This window comes from Myotis yumanensis, unplaced genomic scaffold (assembly GCF_028538775.1).
Source record: "Myotis yumanensis isolate MYYU_CA2020_CCGP unplaced genomic scaffold, mMyoYum1.0.hap1 SCAF_11, whole genome shotgun sequence".
In the NCBI taxonomy this organism is placed as follows: Eukaryota; Metazoa; Chordata; class Mammalia; order Chiroptera; family Vespertilionidae; genus Myotis; species Myotis yumanensis.
Window position 1 is genome coordinate 54,196,677 of NW_027223762.1, and position 16,912 is coordinate 54,213,588.

The 16,912-nt window shown below is 41.0% G+C and overlaps 1 protein-coding gene across 1 annotated transcript in view; it reads left to right on the top strand.

Moving 5' to 3' along the window:
- The window catches only part of RMND5A (required for meiotic nuclear division 5 homolog A), a 66,656-nt gene that overhangs the window by 7,804 nt on the left and 41,940 nt on the right, over positions 1-16,912 (top strand). Inside the window, exon 2 of the mRNA XM_070429654.1 lies at positions 14,394-14,536. Coding sequence (XP_070285755.1) covers positions 14,394-14,536 — 143 coding nt within the window. The remainder of the gene's footprint in view (positions 1-14,393; positions 14,537-16,912) is intronic.

Sequence of the window (16,912 nt, forward strand, 5' to 3'; positions counted from 1 at the left end):
ATGGAGAATCAGTTGTGACCTGCTGGCTCATGGGTTGAAGCTCAACCACTGAGCAACACCGGCCGGGCTAATCTAAGGTTTTGAGCCTGAGTGGCAGGTGGAACCAGGAAGAAAAAAGGAAGTTTAGGTGAGAGGAAGGTAGAAATTGAGTTTGGTTTTTAAATATGAATGCCCCATTTAAATGCTAAAGTAAACCTTATGGGGTTCAGCCATTTATTTCAAAGATAAAAAGAGATGCCTAGAAATAATTCTCTACATTTTGAAATTGAAGGGAGTGAGTAGGCGCTTTAAAGTGAGACTATCTAGCATTTAAAAATTTGCACTTACATCTTCTTTTTTGTCTTTCTCTCTCCAGTTCTTGTATCCTAGCCTCCTCCCCAATATATTTTTATTGATTTCAGAAGGAAGGGAGAGGGAGAGAGAGATAAAAACATCAATGATGAGAGAGAATCATTGACCAGCTGCCTCCTGCATGCCCCCTACTGGGGATCGAGCCTGTAACCCAGGCATGTGCCCTTGACTGGAATTGAACCCAGGACCCTTACCAGCTAAGGCCTAGTCTCTTTTTTGAAGCCTTCCTTTTCTTTCTTATGCCAGTCATTCTGGTCTAGCTCTCTGCTTCAGGAGCACTATTAGTCTGTACCATGTAATTTAGCTCTTAAATATAAACTCGTCCCCGCCCCCTACCTCCATGCTTGGTTTTGCAGGAAGCACACTAGGCTGTGATTTGGTGCAGTGGATCACAGTACCTATTGAATCCACTGTTCTGTTCTGTCAGGCGTTGACCGACAGATTCGCTAGCTATTAATATACTGAAAAAAATTTGTTTTGTTTTCAGCGTGTACTGCCTGTAGAAGAAAAATGAGCATGTTCTATTTATGCCTTTTCCTTCCCCCTCTAAGTCCCTTTTGAGCAGCTACTGTGTCCTAGGTGCTGTGATAGTTCATGAGAAGCATAAAACTTTAATAGGCCACAGTTTAGTTTGCTACTCACAGTATGAAATAGTTTCATGTTGTGTGTTTTTAAAAATAAATTTTATTGATTTTTTTGCAGAGAGGAAGGGAGAGGGAGAGAGGGTTAGAAACATCGTTGAGAGAGGAACATCGATTCAGCTGCTTCCTGCACACTCCCTACTGGGGAGGTGCCCACAACCAAGGTACATGTCCATGACCAGAATCGAACCTGGGACCCTTCAGTCCGAAGGCCAACGCTCTATCTATTGAGCCAAACCGGTTAGGGCTCATATTGTTTTTTAATACCAACCTTACCTTTTCAAGGTTTTGTATTTTATTACTTTGCAAGCATATCCATGCTCACCTTATCAACATTTTTTTCAGACTCTAGCTTAGACTCTTTTCTTGGGCTCCTTGTACTCCCATCCTAAATTTCTTCATCTGTCTAGTCTAGAACCTAATTTGTACCCTGAACGCTGTTGATACATGCATTCAGTGCTCATTAAATGTCCATTCAATCTAAATGTCATGGTTCTCCCTTTCTTTTGACTTCAGTGTGTTTTTTTCCTTCCTGTGTTGTCTTTGGTTTCATTTTGTTTATTTTAAGGTATAAAATTTTTTTTTATAAGAATGTGATAAGGTAGAAAATTTTTCCCCTTGTTGCCTTCTTAGTAATGCCTAATCCTTTGTCTTTTTCTATTTTAAAATTTTTTTTAAAGGAACTAATGTAGGATGGTCTCTGAAGTGTATTATTTCCTCTGTGAGATCTAACTTTTCTTTTAGGTACAGTTAGGATTATGTTTACTAAATGGGGTTCTTTATATTTATCTACATCAAGAGTGTGTGCCATTTTGCCTTTCACTTAATTCCAGATGTAAGCTCTCTGTTCCATTTTTTGAAAGTGGAGTTAACTTTTTTTGGGGGGGGGGGAGTTAACTTTTAATAACTCAAAAGAGCTGAAATGTAATATATGTAATATTTATAAACTTGTATATTAAAATTGTTCTCTGCTTCCAGGATATTTTTAACAATGAGAAGTCAGGTATTAGTGATTTCTGGGGTATCCTGCTATCTGTACCAAAACATTCTAGTCCTAGGTAGTAAGGTTTTCAGCCTTTTGGGAAATCTGAATAGTTATCATTATGGCAATACCTTTCTGTGTTGTGCCTCACCATTTTTTATAGAGTGCTCTCAGTTATAGTTGGTCTCATCTCATGTGTTTGACTTTTAGGCAGCATGTACTTCTTGGTGTAATTGACACTTTTAAATTGCCTTTTATAGATCAAATTAAAATGTATGATTATCTGCCAATGTGCAGACATATCAGCATTGTAGTGCTGCCTATCAACCAGCTGTTTCATTTCAGCAACACTGTCTTTAACAGTGTGTGCACAATTATTTGAGGTCCCCCACCCATATCATAAAAACAAGTATCAAACAAAATTGAAAATGCAAATACTGAGTAAGGATGAGAAACATAGTTGTCAGTCGTAGTGATATGTTTTTCCTGATTGTATTAGATGGCCTGAAATGATGAGTAAATCTTGTTACATGGTTGGACATATGATTATCTTAAACTATGTGATCAGTAATGTAGGAAAATAATTGAATTCCTATACACACACACACACACACACATACACAAATATATATAGACATGCACACATACATACAAAATGCTAAACTGTATTGAATATTATTGACAAAACCACTGTATAACTAGGAATTTTTATTTTAAAAAAATATATTTTATTGATTTTTTACAGAGAGGAAGGGAGAGGGATAGAGAGTTAGAAACATCGATGAGAGAGAAACATCGATGAGCTGCCTCCTGCACACCCCCTACTGGGGATGTGCCCGCAACCAAGGTACATGCCCTTGACTGGAATCAAACCCGGGACCCTTCAGTCCGCAGCTGTCGCTCTATCCACTGAGCCAAACCGGTTAGGGCATAACTAGGCATTTTTAAACAATTTTTCACTTTGTGAAACCCAGACATCCCTTTTACTATGTAAGTATGTTCTACCTTTCTACATTCTGGCCTGGAATACCCTTTTATAGGAATAAATTATGTATTAAGGTTGAGGTGAATTTCATTTCTTTAAACCTTAGGATAATTTTCTTTAACAATCAAGGAAATTGGCTCAAAACACAAGCCTGTAAATTCTCATTCCAAGTTTAGAGCTGTTTTTTTCTTTTGGGGAGGTCATTATTTGGAAGAGAGAAAAAACTTGTAACTGCAGTGGCTCTATTTTGTGAATGTGTTTTATTTGGAAATTGGTGTATGTTGAAAATGCATATTACTGAGTGAAAGAACCCAGCTGGAAAAGGATATATACTGTGTGATACCACTACTTGACTTTCTGAGAAAGGCAGAACTATGGAGACAATAAAAAGATCAGTAGTTGCCAGGAATAGGGTAGATAAATAGGCAGGGCACAGGATTTTTAGGGCCGTGAAAATGCTCTGTATGATATTATAATGAAGGATATACCTGTGTCTGTACATTTGTCAAAACCCATAGAATGCGCAACACCAAGAGTGAACCAACCCTAAGGTACACTGTAGGTGTTGGGTGAGTATGATGTGTCAGTGTAAGTTTGTTCTTTGAAAAAAAAATAACAAAGTGTTGATAATGGGGGAGGCTATGCATGTGTGGGGGCAAAGTATATATGGGAAATCTCTGTACCTCCCAATTTTGTTGTAAACCTAAAACTGCTGTATATAAAATATTGTGGTGACTGGAAGTGATGGGCACTGTCTCAGAACTGTTTCTTTCATTATTATGTAGGGGCCCGAGTCCAGGGAGGCTTATTACATTGAAAAAGCAGGACTTCATCCTGGGTAAAAAGTGACCACCGCAGCGGCCAACCTGGATTCCAGTGTTTCCCTTTAGATCTAGTTTAGTTATTATGGTAAAGACAGCTGTCAGAGTAAACCACCCCCCCCCCCTCCCCCCACTCCCCGACACAACAGCTTTACTTCTAGGAACTGAATCCAGTTAGATTTCTTTCACAGAAAGGTTCTTCTAGAAGCAGGTTTTGTTTTCAGACAGAGAAGTCAGCAGACCATTAGAACACTCTCTTTAGGACTGAAGTTTGGTTTCACTCAGTTTGGTTACTACAGTGATTTTTAAACCAGTTTTTACCTTTGGCTGCTTTCCACTGAAAATGCATTAGTGGACTCTTTCTCTCTGAACAGGGTTTTCCTGGGGTTCTCTGTCAGATTATTATACTTTTCTTGTGCTTCCAAATACTTTGTAGAAATTATTTTTTCTTGGGGCATACCAGGAACTCTCAGTGTTAATTAAATTACTAGTATCATTTATAAACTTGAAAACCAAAAACTACAGGGACTTGTAGATGGTAAAGGAAGAAGAGATAACAGTGACATCAAAATCCGTAAGTTGTTAAGATTTGAAAATATCTATGGATGTCAAGGTTGGGGCATGGAATTATAGTTGGTAAATTCCAAATAACCTCTCTCTTGTAGTTTGGTGTCTGCTTTTATGTTCTTTAGTTTGTTGTTTACTTTGTTGTCTATTGACTGTAGAAACAAACATGTCTGGATGAATAGGAGTTATGGATTTTTAAAGCTTTTTTTTAATATCATAAATTTCACCCTTTTAAAGTATACAATTAACTAGCTTTTAGTATATTCAGAGTTGTACAGCCATAACCAGAACATTTTCATTACTCCCCAAAGAAACCTCTTGCTCATTAACAGTCACTCTCCATTCCCCTCTACCTTAGCCCCTTGGCAACCACGAATCTACTTCTGTCTGTAGATTTGCCTATTCTGGACAAGTCATATATAGAATCACATAATATGTGGCCTTTTGTATACAGCTTACTTCACTTAATATCATGTTTTCAGGGTTCATCCATGTTGTAGCATGTATCAGTGCTTTGTTTCTTTTTACGGTTGAATCACATTCCATTGTATGGATATGCTACATTTTGTTTATTCATTAATCATTTGGATGGTTTCCACTTTTGGCTGTTTTGAATAATGCTTCATGTACAAGTTTGTGTGTGGACATATGTGGACATGTGTTCAGTTATCTTGGGTATATACCTAGGGGTGGAATTCCTGGGTTGTATGGTAACTATGTTTAACTTTCTGAGGAACTGTGAAATTGTTTCTATAGCAGCTGCATCATTTTACAATCTACTAGCAATGTATGAGGTTTCTTAAATTCTCTACTTCCTTGCCAATGCTTCTTGTTGTCATCCATCTTTTTCAGTGTAGCTATCCCAGTGGTTCTGAAGTAGTTTCTCATAGTTTTTAAAAAATATATATTTTTTTATTGATTTCAGAGAGGAAGGGAGAGGGAGAGATAGAAACATCAGTGATCGGAGAGAATCATTGATCATCTGCTTCCTGCATGCCCCTCATTGGGAATGGAGCCCCCAATCCAGACATGTGCCCTAACTAGGAATCGAACCATAATCTCCTGGCTCATAGGATGATGCTCAGTCACTGAGCCACACTTGCAGGGCTCTCATTATAGTTTTGATTTGCATTTCCCTACTGACTAATGATGTGGAGCATCTTTCCCTGTGCTTATTGGTTATTTGTGCAACTTCTTTGGAAAATATGTCTATTCAGATTCTTTGCTCATTTTTTAAATTTATCTTGTTGTTTTTGAGTTGTAAGAGTTATTTACTAGTATATATTCTGGATGTTAAGCTCTTATCTGATATATGATTTGCAAATATTTTCTCCCATTCTGTGGGTTGTCTTCTTGGTAGTGTTTGAAACTCAGGAGATTTTAGTTTTATTGAAGTCCAATTTAATTATTTTTTGCCTGAATTACCACGTTTCCTCTTAGCATAAATTACGTTGTTAGAAGTAGGAAGCATCTAATACATACTTTGTGCAATTTTACTTAGAGATAAGGGCAATTTCTATTTTGGCTACCCCATATTGGATTGGGCACCTTATCTATATATATAAAACCCTAATATGCAAATAGACCAAACGATCGAACAACTGAACAACTGGTTGCTGTGATGTGCACTGACCACCAGGGACGTGCATGGAACATGGCAGGCATCGGCAGCAGGAGGCAGAGCGTGGGACATGGTGGGTGTCGGCCTCGGGGAGTTGGTGGAGCAGGTGAGCAGGGGCGTCAGACCAAGGCGGGGCGCCAGTCACTGTCATTGGGGCGAGCCTCTGGTGCTTACTGAAAATTCTTTGCTCCTGCATGCCACGGTCCTGCCCAGCGTTTGTACCTGCTGCTGGCACCAGCCCTGCTTGCACCTGCTGCCGCTGCTGGAGCCATTGCTCGCACCTGCTGCTGGTGCCGGCCCCAATCGCTCTGTGCTGTCAGCAGGTGTGAGTGGGGCCGGTGCTGTCAGCGCATGGGAGCAGCAGCGGTGGGAGAGGAGCTGCCAGCAGACAGGGGCCGGGGGCTGGGTGGGGGTGCAGAGGATGGGCTGAGACCCGCCCCTGTGCCCACTGCAGCTTCGTGGCCCACAGTTCCTTTCAAGGTGCATGAATTCGTTCACTGGGCCCCTAGTAGGCACTATATTCTTTTTACTTCAGTGGTTGTCATTGAGTCGGATTTTCTACATTCCAACTTCACAGTCCTTGCAGCCCTCTAGAATTTCTTTTCTTGAAACTCTAGAGAAACTGTTCTTGTTATGTTAACTGATAACATCCACATTGTAAATCCAGTGGTCAGTCCTCAGTCCACCATTTACCTGACATAGCAGTGCATTTAACACAGTTGGTTACTCCCTCTTCATTGATACATTTTCTTCACTTCGCTTTCCCAACACCATGCTTTCTTGATTTTCCTCTTATGTCACAGTTAGTGTTTCAGTAGTCTTTGTTGTTGTTCTTTTAAAAAAAATACTTTTATTGATTTCAGAGAGGAATGGAGAGGACAAAGAGAAACATCAATGATGAGAGAAAATCATCAATCAGCTGCCTCTGTACACACCCTCCTTCCCATTGGGAATTGAGCCTGAAACCTGGGCATGTGCCCTAACCAGGAATCAAACTGTGACCTCCTGGTTCATAGGTTGACGCTCACCCACTGAGCCGTACCGGCCAGGCTTGTTCCTTTTCAATCCCACTTCATCCTGGTCTCATAAACTTGGAGTTAGTTCCTTGGACTTGCTCCTTTTATACTTCTTTCTGCACTGACTCTCTAGGTAATTTCATTTAGTCACATGCCAGTGACTCACAAATTTGTATATCCAGCCCCATACCAGGGATAAAACCCACAACCTGGGCATATGCCCTGACCAAGAATTGAACTGGCAACGTTTAAGTATGCCAGATGATGCTCAACAAACTGAACCACACCAGCAAGGGCTATAAAAGTTTGTTTTTTTAAAATAATTTTTTCCAAATTCAGTTGACATGCAATGTTATATTATTTTCAGGAGTACAACATAGTGATTAGACATTTATATAACTTACGAAGTGATCACCCTGATAAATCCAGTACCCATCTGACACCATACATAGTTATTACAAGATTACTATCTATATTCCCCGTGCTATATTTTACATCTCCGTGACTATTTTGTAACTACCAATTTGTTCTCCTTAATTCCTCCTTTTCACCCATCCCCTCAACACTCCTTCCATCTAGAAACCATCAAAATGTTCTCTGTATCTATGAGTTTGCTTCTGTTTTGTTAGCTTACTTTGCTTTTTAGATTCCACATATAAGTGAGATCATACAGCATTTGTCTTTCTCTGCCTTATTTTACTCAGCACAGTATCCTCTAAATCCATCCATGTTGTTGCAGATGACAAGATTTCACTTTTTTTATGGCTGAGTCGTATTTCATTGTATATATGCACCTCTTCTTTTTTATCCATTAATCTGTTGATGGACACTTAGGTTGTGTGCATATCTTGGCTCTTATACATAATGCTGCAGTGGACATACGGATGCATATGTCTTTTTGAATTAGTGTTTTAGGTTTCTTCAGATAAATACTCAGAAGTGGAATTACTGGTCCTTGTTTGTCTCTTGTTATAGCCTGTGTTTTATTTTTTTAAATATGTTTTTTATTGTTGATAGTATTACAGATGTCTCCCATTTTCCCTCCCTTTACCTCCTTCCTCCCAGCCCCTAGCCACCCCCCAGGTCTTCACCTTATTGCCCGTGTCCATGGGCTGTGCACATAAGTATATAAGTTCTTTGGTTTATCTGTTTTCATCCCCCCATCCCCACATTGAGGAATGTCAGCCTGTTTTATACCTCTATGCTTTGGGTCTTATTTTGTTGGTCAGTTCATTTTTTTCATTAGATTCCACAAATAAGTAAAAGCCTGTGACATATGTCTTCTCAGATTGGCTTATTTCACGTAGCATAATATTCTCCAGCCCCACCCATGCTGTCCCAAATGATAAGAGTTCCCTCTTTTTTACCACTTCATAGTACTCCATTGGTAAATGTCCCAGGGCTTTTTTATTCATCTACTGATGGGCTGTTTCCAAATTTTAGCTATTGTAAATAACACTGCTATGAACACAGGGGGTGCATATATTCTTTCTGAATGGTGTTTTGGAGTTTTTAGTATATATTCTCAGAAGTGGGATTGCTGGGTCAAATGGGAGTTCCATTTTTTTGAGGACACTCCATACTGTTTTCCATAGTGGCTGCACCAGTCTGCATTCCCACCAGTAGTGAACTAGTGTTCCCTTTTCTCCACATCCTTGCCAGCACTAGTTGTTTATTGATTTTTTGATGGTAGCTATTCTGACAGGAGTGGAAGATATCTCATTGTGGTTTTAATTTGCAGTTTTCTGATGATTAGTGATTTTGAGCATTTTTTCATGTCTCTTCGCCATTTGTATATCTTCTTTGGAAAGATGTCTATTCAGGCCTTCTGCCCATTTTTTAATTGGATTGTTTGTCTTCTTTTTGTTGAGTTGTATGAGTACTTTATATATTTTGGAGATTAACCCCTTATCAGATGTATCATTGGCAAATATGTTCTCCCATACAGTGGGCTTCCTTTTCATTTTGACGGTGATTTCTTTTGCTGTGCAGAATCTTTTTATTTTGATATAGTCCCATTTGTTTATTTTTTTCCTTAGTTTCCTTTGCCCTTGGAGATGTATTGGCAAAAATTCTGCTATGTGAGATGTCTGAGATTTTACTGCCTATGTTTTCTTCTAAAATTTTTATGGTTTCATGCTTTATATTTAAGTCTTTTATCCATTTTAAATTTATTCTTATGTATGGTGTAAGTTGGTGGTCTAGTTTCATCTTTTTGTATGAGTCTGTCCAGTTTTCCCAACAACATTTATTGAAGAGACTGTCTTTGCTCCATTGCATGTACTTGCCTCCTTTGTCAAATATTAATTGACTAATGGTGTGGGTCTGTTTCTGGGGTCTTTGTTCTGATCCATTGGTCTATATGCCTGTTCTTGTGCCAGTACGAGGCTGTTTTGGTTATATGGCTTTGTAGTATAGTTTGACATCCAGTATTTAGCTTTTTCTTGTCTGAGAAACTCTTTATCTGTCCTTCAGTTCTAAGTTATAGCGTTGCTGGGTAGAGTAATCTTGGTTGTAGGTCCTTGCTTTTCATCACTTTGAATATTTTGTACCAATCCTGTCTGGCCTGCGAAGTTTCTGTTGAGAAATCAACTGGAAGTCTTATGGAAAAGCAGTTAGTTTCATACAAGGGAGCCCCCATAAGACTGTCAGACGATTACTCAACACGAAGAAACTAATGGTTTTTCTTCTTGATGCTTTTAAATTCTCTTTGTCTTAACCCTTGGCATTTTAATTATTATGTGTCTTGGTGTGGGCTTCGTTGGTTTCACCTTGTTTGGGACTCACTGTGCTTCCTGGTCTTGTATGTCTATTTCCTTCACCTAAGGAAGTTTTTCATCATTATTTCTTCAAATAGGTTTTCAATTCCTTGCTCTTTCTCTTCTCCTTCTGGTACTCCTAACATGCAAGTTGGTACACTTGATGTTATCCTAAAGGCACCTTAAACTATCCTCATTTAAAAAAATTTTTTTTGTCTTTTTGCTATTATGATTGAGTGTTTTCTGGTACCTTATCTTCCAAATCTCTGATTCCATCCTCTGCTGTTGATTCCCTCTAATGCAGTGGTTCTCAACCTGTGGGTTGCGACCCCTTTGGCGGTCGAACGACCCTTTCACAGGGGTCGCCTAAGACCATCCTGCATATCAGATATTTACATTACGATTCATAACAGTAGCAACATTACAGTTATGAAGTAGCAACGAAAATAATTTTATGGTTGGGTCACAACATGAGAACTGTATTTAAAGGGCCAGAAGGTTGAGAACCACTGCTCTTATGTATTCTTTTTTTAAAACACAGTTGTTGTTTTTTGAGAGAGAGAGAGAGAGAGGGAGGAGGAGAAGGAAGAGGAGGAGGAGGAGGAGGAGGAGGAGAGAGATTTGTTGTTTCACTCTAGGCATTCATTAGTTGATTCTTGTATGTGCCCTGACCAGGGATTGAACTTGCAACCTTGCATATCGTTATGACACTTGAACCAACTGAGCTACTTGTAGGGCTCTACTGTATTCTTCATTTCTAACTGGTTCTTTTTTGTTCGTGTGTTGTTGTTTTTTAATCTCCATTTTTATGTTTCTTATATCTTTGTTGAAGTTCTATTGGGGTCATTGAACATTCTTATAACAAGTGTTTGCTTGTCTCCATTTTGTTTAGTTCTTTTTCTGGAGTTCTGTTCATTCATTTGCGATATGTTTCTTTATCTCTTCATTTAGGCTGCCTCCTTGTGTTTGTTTCTGCCTGTTAGGTAGAGATGCTGTGTCTCTCGGTCTTGATAAAGTGACCTCTGTGGGGCCTGATCGCCTGAGCTGGGTGCTCCCGGAGTGTCCTTGTGTGGGTTGTGTGTGCCCTCTTGTATTTGAGCCTTGATTGCTGTTGGCACCTCAATGGCGGGGAGGAAGTTTGACCCTTGGGCTGATTGGTTGTGAGGAGCTGTTGTGCAGGGACTGACCCTAGGGAGCAGGGTTTGCTTTATTGAGGCTCTTTGGTTGGTGAATGCTGAGCCTGTCCTTTGAATGTGTCATTTGGGTGTGGTTGGGTGGTGGTCTAGTGTGGTCTGAAACTGGCATTGGGTGGGTTGGTATTGGGCTTCTTGGGAGGTGCAGGCCAAGGTCAACTGCTGCCTGTTCCCTTTTAGGGGCCACTTGATATGAGCTACAAAGTGATCTGTAGATGGTGGCCACTTGTGCTGGGCGTGGAGGTGCCTGGGAGAGGCTAAGCTGTGAACTGAGGCTGGCTGCCACTAGTGCCAGGTTTGGGGCTGCCCAGAAAGAGGTACAGGGTATGCCAAGGCCCGATGCTACTTGTTTGGGGACCTTTGAGAGATTTTAGGAACGTCTGCAGCATGAGCTAAGACAGGCTGTTTGTATGGAAAAGCCACTGGAAGTGGCTTGGGTGGGTCTGCAAGTTGAGTGGAGCGGGGTTTCTGGGAATCACCAGGGCAGGGTGAACACTTTGCCAGGATGATGGAGGCTCAGATAGGGTGTCTGTCTGCTGCTTGGCTCGCAGAGAAGGGCTCAGAGAAGAAACAGTGGCCCCTGCCAGCACTTCTGTCTGGGAGAAAACTGCCCGTCCAGCCCTTGCCCTGAAGCCAGACAATTCAGTCCCTCCTTACATGTTCCTTTTGAGCTGCTGCCCCAGTGCTGGAGCTCAGAGTGAATGAGTCCGAGTAAGTTTGTCACGGGCCCTTGAAGAGGAGTGCCTGGGACTCCAGCAGCACTCAGCCCTCCATCTCACTCAGCCTCTGTCTCCGCTGGTTTTTACAGCCAGAAGTTATGGGGACTTCTCTTCCCAGCACTGGCACTATGGACTGGAAGCCTAGTGTGGGGTGGGAACCCCTTGCTCCTCAGGGGGTCCTCTCCAGCTGGATATCTGTCCTGATTACGGGAGGTGTTGGACCAGCCAGTTCGGTGTCTGTGCCTCCCCCTCCGTCCCCCACCAGTTTTGACATGGCTTCTTCTGTCTAACCTTAGTTATGGGATTTCTGTTTAGCTAGATTTCAGGTGGTTCTCATTGATGTTTCTGTATTTTAGTTGTAATATTGAAGTGGTTGTGGGAGGAAGTGAGTACAGAGTTTACCTACTTTAGGTTGACTGAAGTAGATAAAGTTTCTTTTGATTTGGTACACCCTTACCATACAAATGGAGATTTCGTTTATAAATGTAAAATTCCCTTATAAAAGGGTAACTTGCATTCTGTTTTCATAGCTTCTCCTTTGCTATTTCTCAAAGTAATCCATATGCTAAAGAAACATATTTTGGAATGGCGTATTTTATCACCCTTCACCTTTAGGTAGCCAAATAGCTAATTCCCTCACTTCTTTCAAGTCTTTGCTCAAATGTCATTTTCTCAGTGAGGCCTGCTATAACCACTCATTTAAAGATTACAATTGCTTAACCCACATATACTCCCATCTTTTACTCTGCTTTCCACACTCCCACCCCCAGTAGTATGCCTAATCTTTTGTCATACGATATAACTGACTTATTTTGTGTGTTGTTTATCTTGTCACTAGAAGGTGAGTTTAGGGTGGGGACTTTTGGTGGTTGTTTTGTTTTACTGCCATATCTAGCACATAATGAGTGCTCAACAAAAAATTGTTGAATGAATGCACATACTAGGGCTGCTGTACTTTTGAGCTTGTTCTTGTTCAAATTTTTGGGCCCCATCCTCCCAGACTTCTTGAATTAGAAACTCTGGAAATGAGGTCCAACTATTTTGTTTTAACTAGGTCTCCAGGTGATTCTGATGCAAATAAACTAAAGTTTAAGAACCACTGCTTTGTAATATCGAGTAGGATTTCAGAAGCCAGGCCTTTTGCATGGAGGTGGTGATATGTAGCTATTTGAGGTAATTGACAAATATTACCCAGTTTGTCCTCCCTCCCTCTAAAGCAGTGGTTCTCAACCTTGGCTGCACATTAGAATCACCTGGGAATCTTTTGAAAATCCTGATTTCTGGGCCTCATCCTCCAGAAATTCTGTTTCTTTGTTACTAATGTTGTGGCCCCATCCCATAACAAAGAAACAGAATTTCCAAAGGATGAAGCCCAGAAATCAGGATTTTAAAAAGATTCCCAGGTGATTCTAATGTGCAGCCAAGGTTAAGAACCACTGCTCTAAAGGCTCTCTTCTCCCCTTTTCCTGAGGAGGTAGCACAGGCAGAGAGGATATAAACCATAGTAAATTTCAGCTTATTTGAGTTAAAAGTCCCCTTGCTGGCATCTTTAGTGTTCATTGACCAGTAGGAGGACAAACAGGACTCAACATGTAGTCACACTCATGGCCAAGATTTATTCCAGCAAAGGGTATAAAGCAAAATCTGCTCAAGGAAAAGATGCATGGGGCACAGTCTAGACCCGTGGTCGGCAAACCGCGGCTCTCGAGCCACATGCGGCTCTTTGGCCCCTTGAGTGTGGGTCTCCCACAAAATACCACGTGCGGGCGCGCACGTACAGTGTGATTGAAACTTCGTGGCCCATGCGCAGACGTCGGTATTTTGTGGAAGAGCCACAATCAAGGGGCCAAAGAGCCGCATGTGGCTCATGATCCGCAGTTTGCCGACCACTGGGAGGAACCCAGGAGCAATCTTCTAAGAGTCCTCTTGCAGTGGAGTCACACAGGACACATTTAATTCCTCCAGCATCAAATTGTAACGTGTTAAGTGTTTTCTACCAGGGAAGCTCGTTAGAGACATTGTACTGAGTGAGGGTGTTTTATTGGGAACTGGTCATGCTCCGCCTACCATACACCAAAATTCCGAACTCTGGAGGAAAGTAGGAGTTTAGAGTAAACCACTTTGTACCATCAGTTTAGGCACAGTGAACCATTCTTTTCAGTTAGTGGTGGGAGCCTTCCTGAAGTTCAGGTTCCCAGATGCCAGCCAAGGGTCAGCCTTGCAAGCAGGCCTTTCTAAGGAGAGCAGACGCAGCCCTGTCACATTCACTTATTTCTGCACATCATGATATCCAAAGGAGTTCCCTTTTTCTTCTATTTCTTTATATAGAATATAAAACATTTAGACTAAATAATCCCTCTTTAGGAAATTTAGTAACAATCAAAATGTTTTGAGAATGAGTTGAACAGTTTAAGCAGATTGAATAAATGAGCTTACTTATTGAGACATTTTCTGAAAAATGCCTTGGAAATATTATTCCCAGTTTATGCTGACTTCAGTAACTACAAAAGTGGTTTATTTCATGGCAAATTTTTCTTAGGTATTCCATAAAATAAAAAATATTAAGGTAACGTTCTTAGTTTTCACTTGAAAAATATTATCACATATGTGGCCCTCTGCTCCAAAGCAGACACTGAGTTTTCTTCACTTCCATTTTCAGTCCGAAGGGCCTGTTTGAAACGTGCCATCTTTGGGTTTGTTCTCATAACCAACCTTTTCCCCCTCTTTTTTTTTTATAGGCCAAGATGCTGAGTTGTCAGGGACACTTTCACTTGTATTGACACAGTGCTGTAAAAGGATAAAGGATACTGTTCAAAAATTGGCCTCAGACCACAAAGACATCCACAGCAGTGTTTCTCGGGTTGGAAAAGCCATTGATAAGGTATGGTGTTGAAGGGAGTGTTTGATATCGTTAAGCATCATCCTTCATCTCCTGTCACTGCTTTGATAACATTAACTTTCTCAAATTATTCTATGATGTTCCTTTCATTCCTGCTTTTAATAACTTTTGCAGATGGTTTTTTTTTACTGTTATTCTTAATTCCCTGTTGCTATTATTTAAAAATAAAAACAAACCAAAAAACACCTCTTTTTACAGCCTTGTTATTTATCCATTTCTTATATGAATACAGCAAATAAATTTTAAGAAATGTTTAACCTACTATGAAGGAGTTTGTTTACAGAAGTAACTTTTCCTACTTCCTAAGTAATTTCCTGGCTATGACTCTATCTGTGTGATGGGATGATTAAGAAAACACCCTGTGGCCTGGCCAGTGTAGCTCAGTGGTTGATCATCGACCCATGAACCAAGACATCACCGGTTTCATTCCAGGTTGGAGCACATGCCCAGGTTGCGGGCTCCATACCCAGTGGGGGGCGTGCAGGAGGCAACCAGTTGATGTTTCTCTCTCATTGATGTTTCTAACTCCCTATCCCTTTCTCTCTAAAATCAGTAAAACATATTTTATAAAAGAGAAAACAACCGTTGTATTCACCTCCCCTGTACCATCCTAACTCATGTCTTTCTGTGTGCATGCTAATTGCCTTTCCTCGGTTTGCTTTATGTGTGAATAGCCAGCAAGGCCCGTCACTTGTGTTGAGTGATTTTTCTTGTAGCATCTCTTGAATCTTTGACTTCGTGGCTTACTTATAAGCAATATCATTTCTAGCACTGGGCCAGTGCTAGAGTTCATAGTCCTAGCGGGGCCTAGGAGAAGTGGCCTAAGGTGTGAAACTTCTGACCACTCAGCCACTGGGAAGTTTGTGACTGGTTATGGACATTTTTGTTCACACATTGCAAAATTCTGGGACAGTTGGAAGAACTTTTGGGGAGAATTCTTTGTAGCAAAGTCATTTTGTAACCAGTCCTGTGAGTTGCTTAGTCTCTACACAAGAGCAATACCTGTAATGTAGATAGAAACTCACGGAATCTAGAGAATGGCTCTAACTCATGGATAAACCTGTTAGAAATTTTCCTATGGAACAGTAGTATTGAAGGCTAAACTTGAGGCAGCCTAAGTCAGAACTGTATGCTTCTAAGGAGATATCATTAGCTGGTAGGTGCAGTATGTCAGGACCACGAGTGGCAGGGGCTCTGGGAACTCTTTGGGTAGCTGTGACCTACAGAAGTGTTAGTGGCATTTCATGGTGCTGAGGGCTTCAACTCAGCAAAGAAAGTCAGAGAAGTGGTGTTGGTGGCAGCAGCCCCATTTCTGGATCAGTGATGGCTGTTGCCAGCAAAAGGCGGGAAAGCTGTGCCTATTTTCCAATAGAGCTTTAAGGCTGGAATGCCTGTTTGGTGACTCCGAAGGAGTGAACACAGCTTGGGAGCAGGCTTTGGCTCAGACCTTCTGGGGCAATGGCATTGCAAGCCTTCAGTTGTTACCTGCAGTGATTATTGCTGTGTGTTAGCCCAAGGACTTACTTGAATGGTGGTGAGACACCTAGAGAAAACCCTCCGTTTCTCTAGGGTGAAGTAACCTGGAAGCCTCAGATTTCAGTGGCTGCCAGTGACCAAGGCATTCTAGTGACTTTGATGGTTCAACCCCCATGAGGTGGTCAAGATTTGCTTGACCACCATGTTGCCTGCAGAAGATGCCATTGGAGTGAGAAGAGCTGAAGCTCCCAAAGCAGCCGGTCAGAAAAAGTATCTGAGAAGAGATCACAGATTGTGGGAGTAGGCAGGGCATCCTCAGCAACCGCCTCACGTGTGTGGACTACTGCCTCCCAGGATCAGGAGCATTTGGGCAGAGTCACCAGCCTAGCATTCTAGCACTGGTTTCTCCATTTCCTAGTGTGTGTCTGTTGTCTGGTCCTAATTGTCATCTGGACCCTCTTTTACTCTTGTCCCCCCTACTGGCAGTTTGCTGAGCATGCCTGCCACCTGATCTAGCAAATCTTTACACATATTCATAAGGGTTGTCAGATATTTTGGCTCATCTTTGAGACAAAGCATTTAAATATATTTGGTGCTGGAATTGCAGTACCTCTTTGAGAATGGATACCGAGGGAACACATAGCAAGTAATCTAAATTCTGGCTTTTTGTGTGGGGATGGGTTTGAGGTGAATGTTCCTAATTATATACTTTTAATTTACTCATTTCTCTTTTGAGGACATTTTTTTTTTTAATGTACTTGGAAGTTGCAAGGACCTTTTCAAGTAATTTTTCATTTTGGTAGTTTTATGTTCTTGTGAAAGTAGTTTAATTTCTAGGTGACCTAGATTCTTCTGATCCATTATATGAAACTATGTTACTAA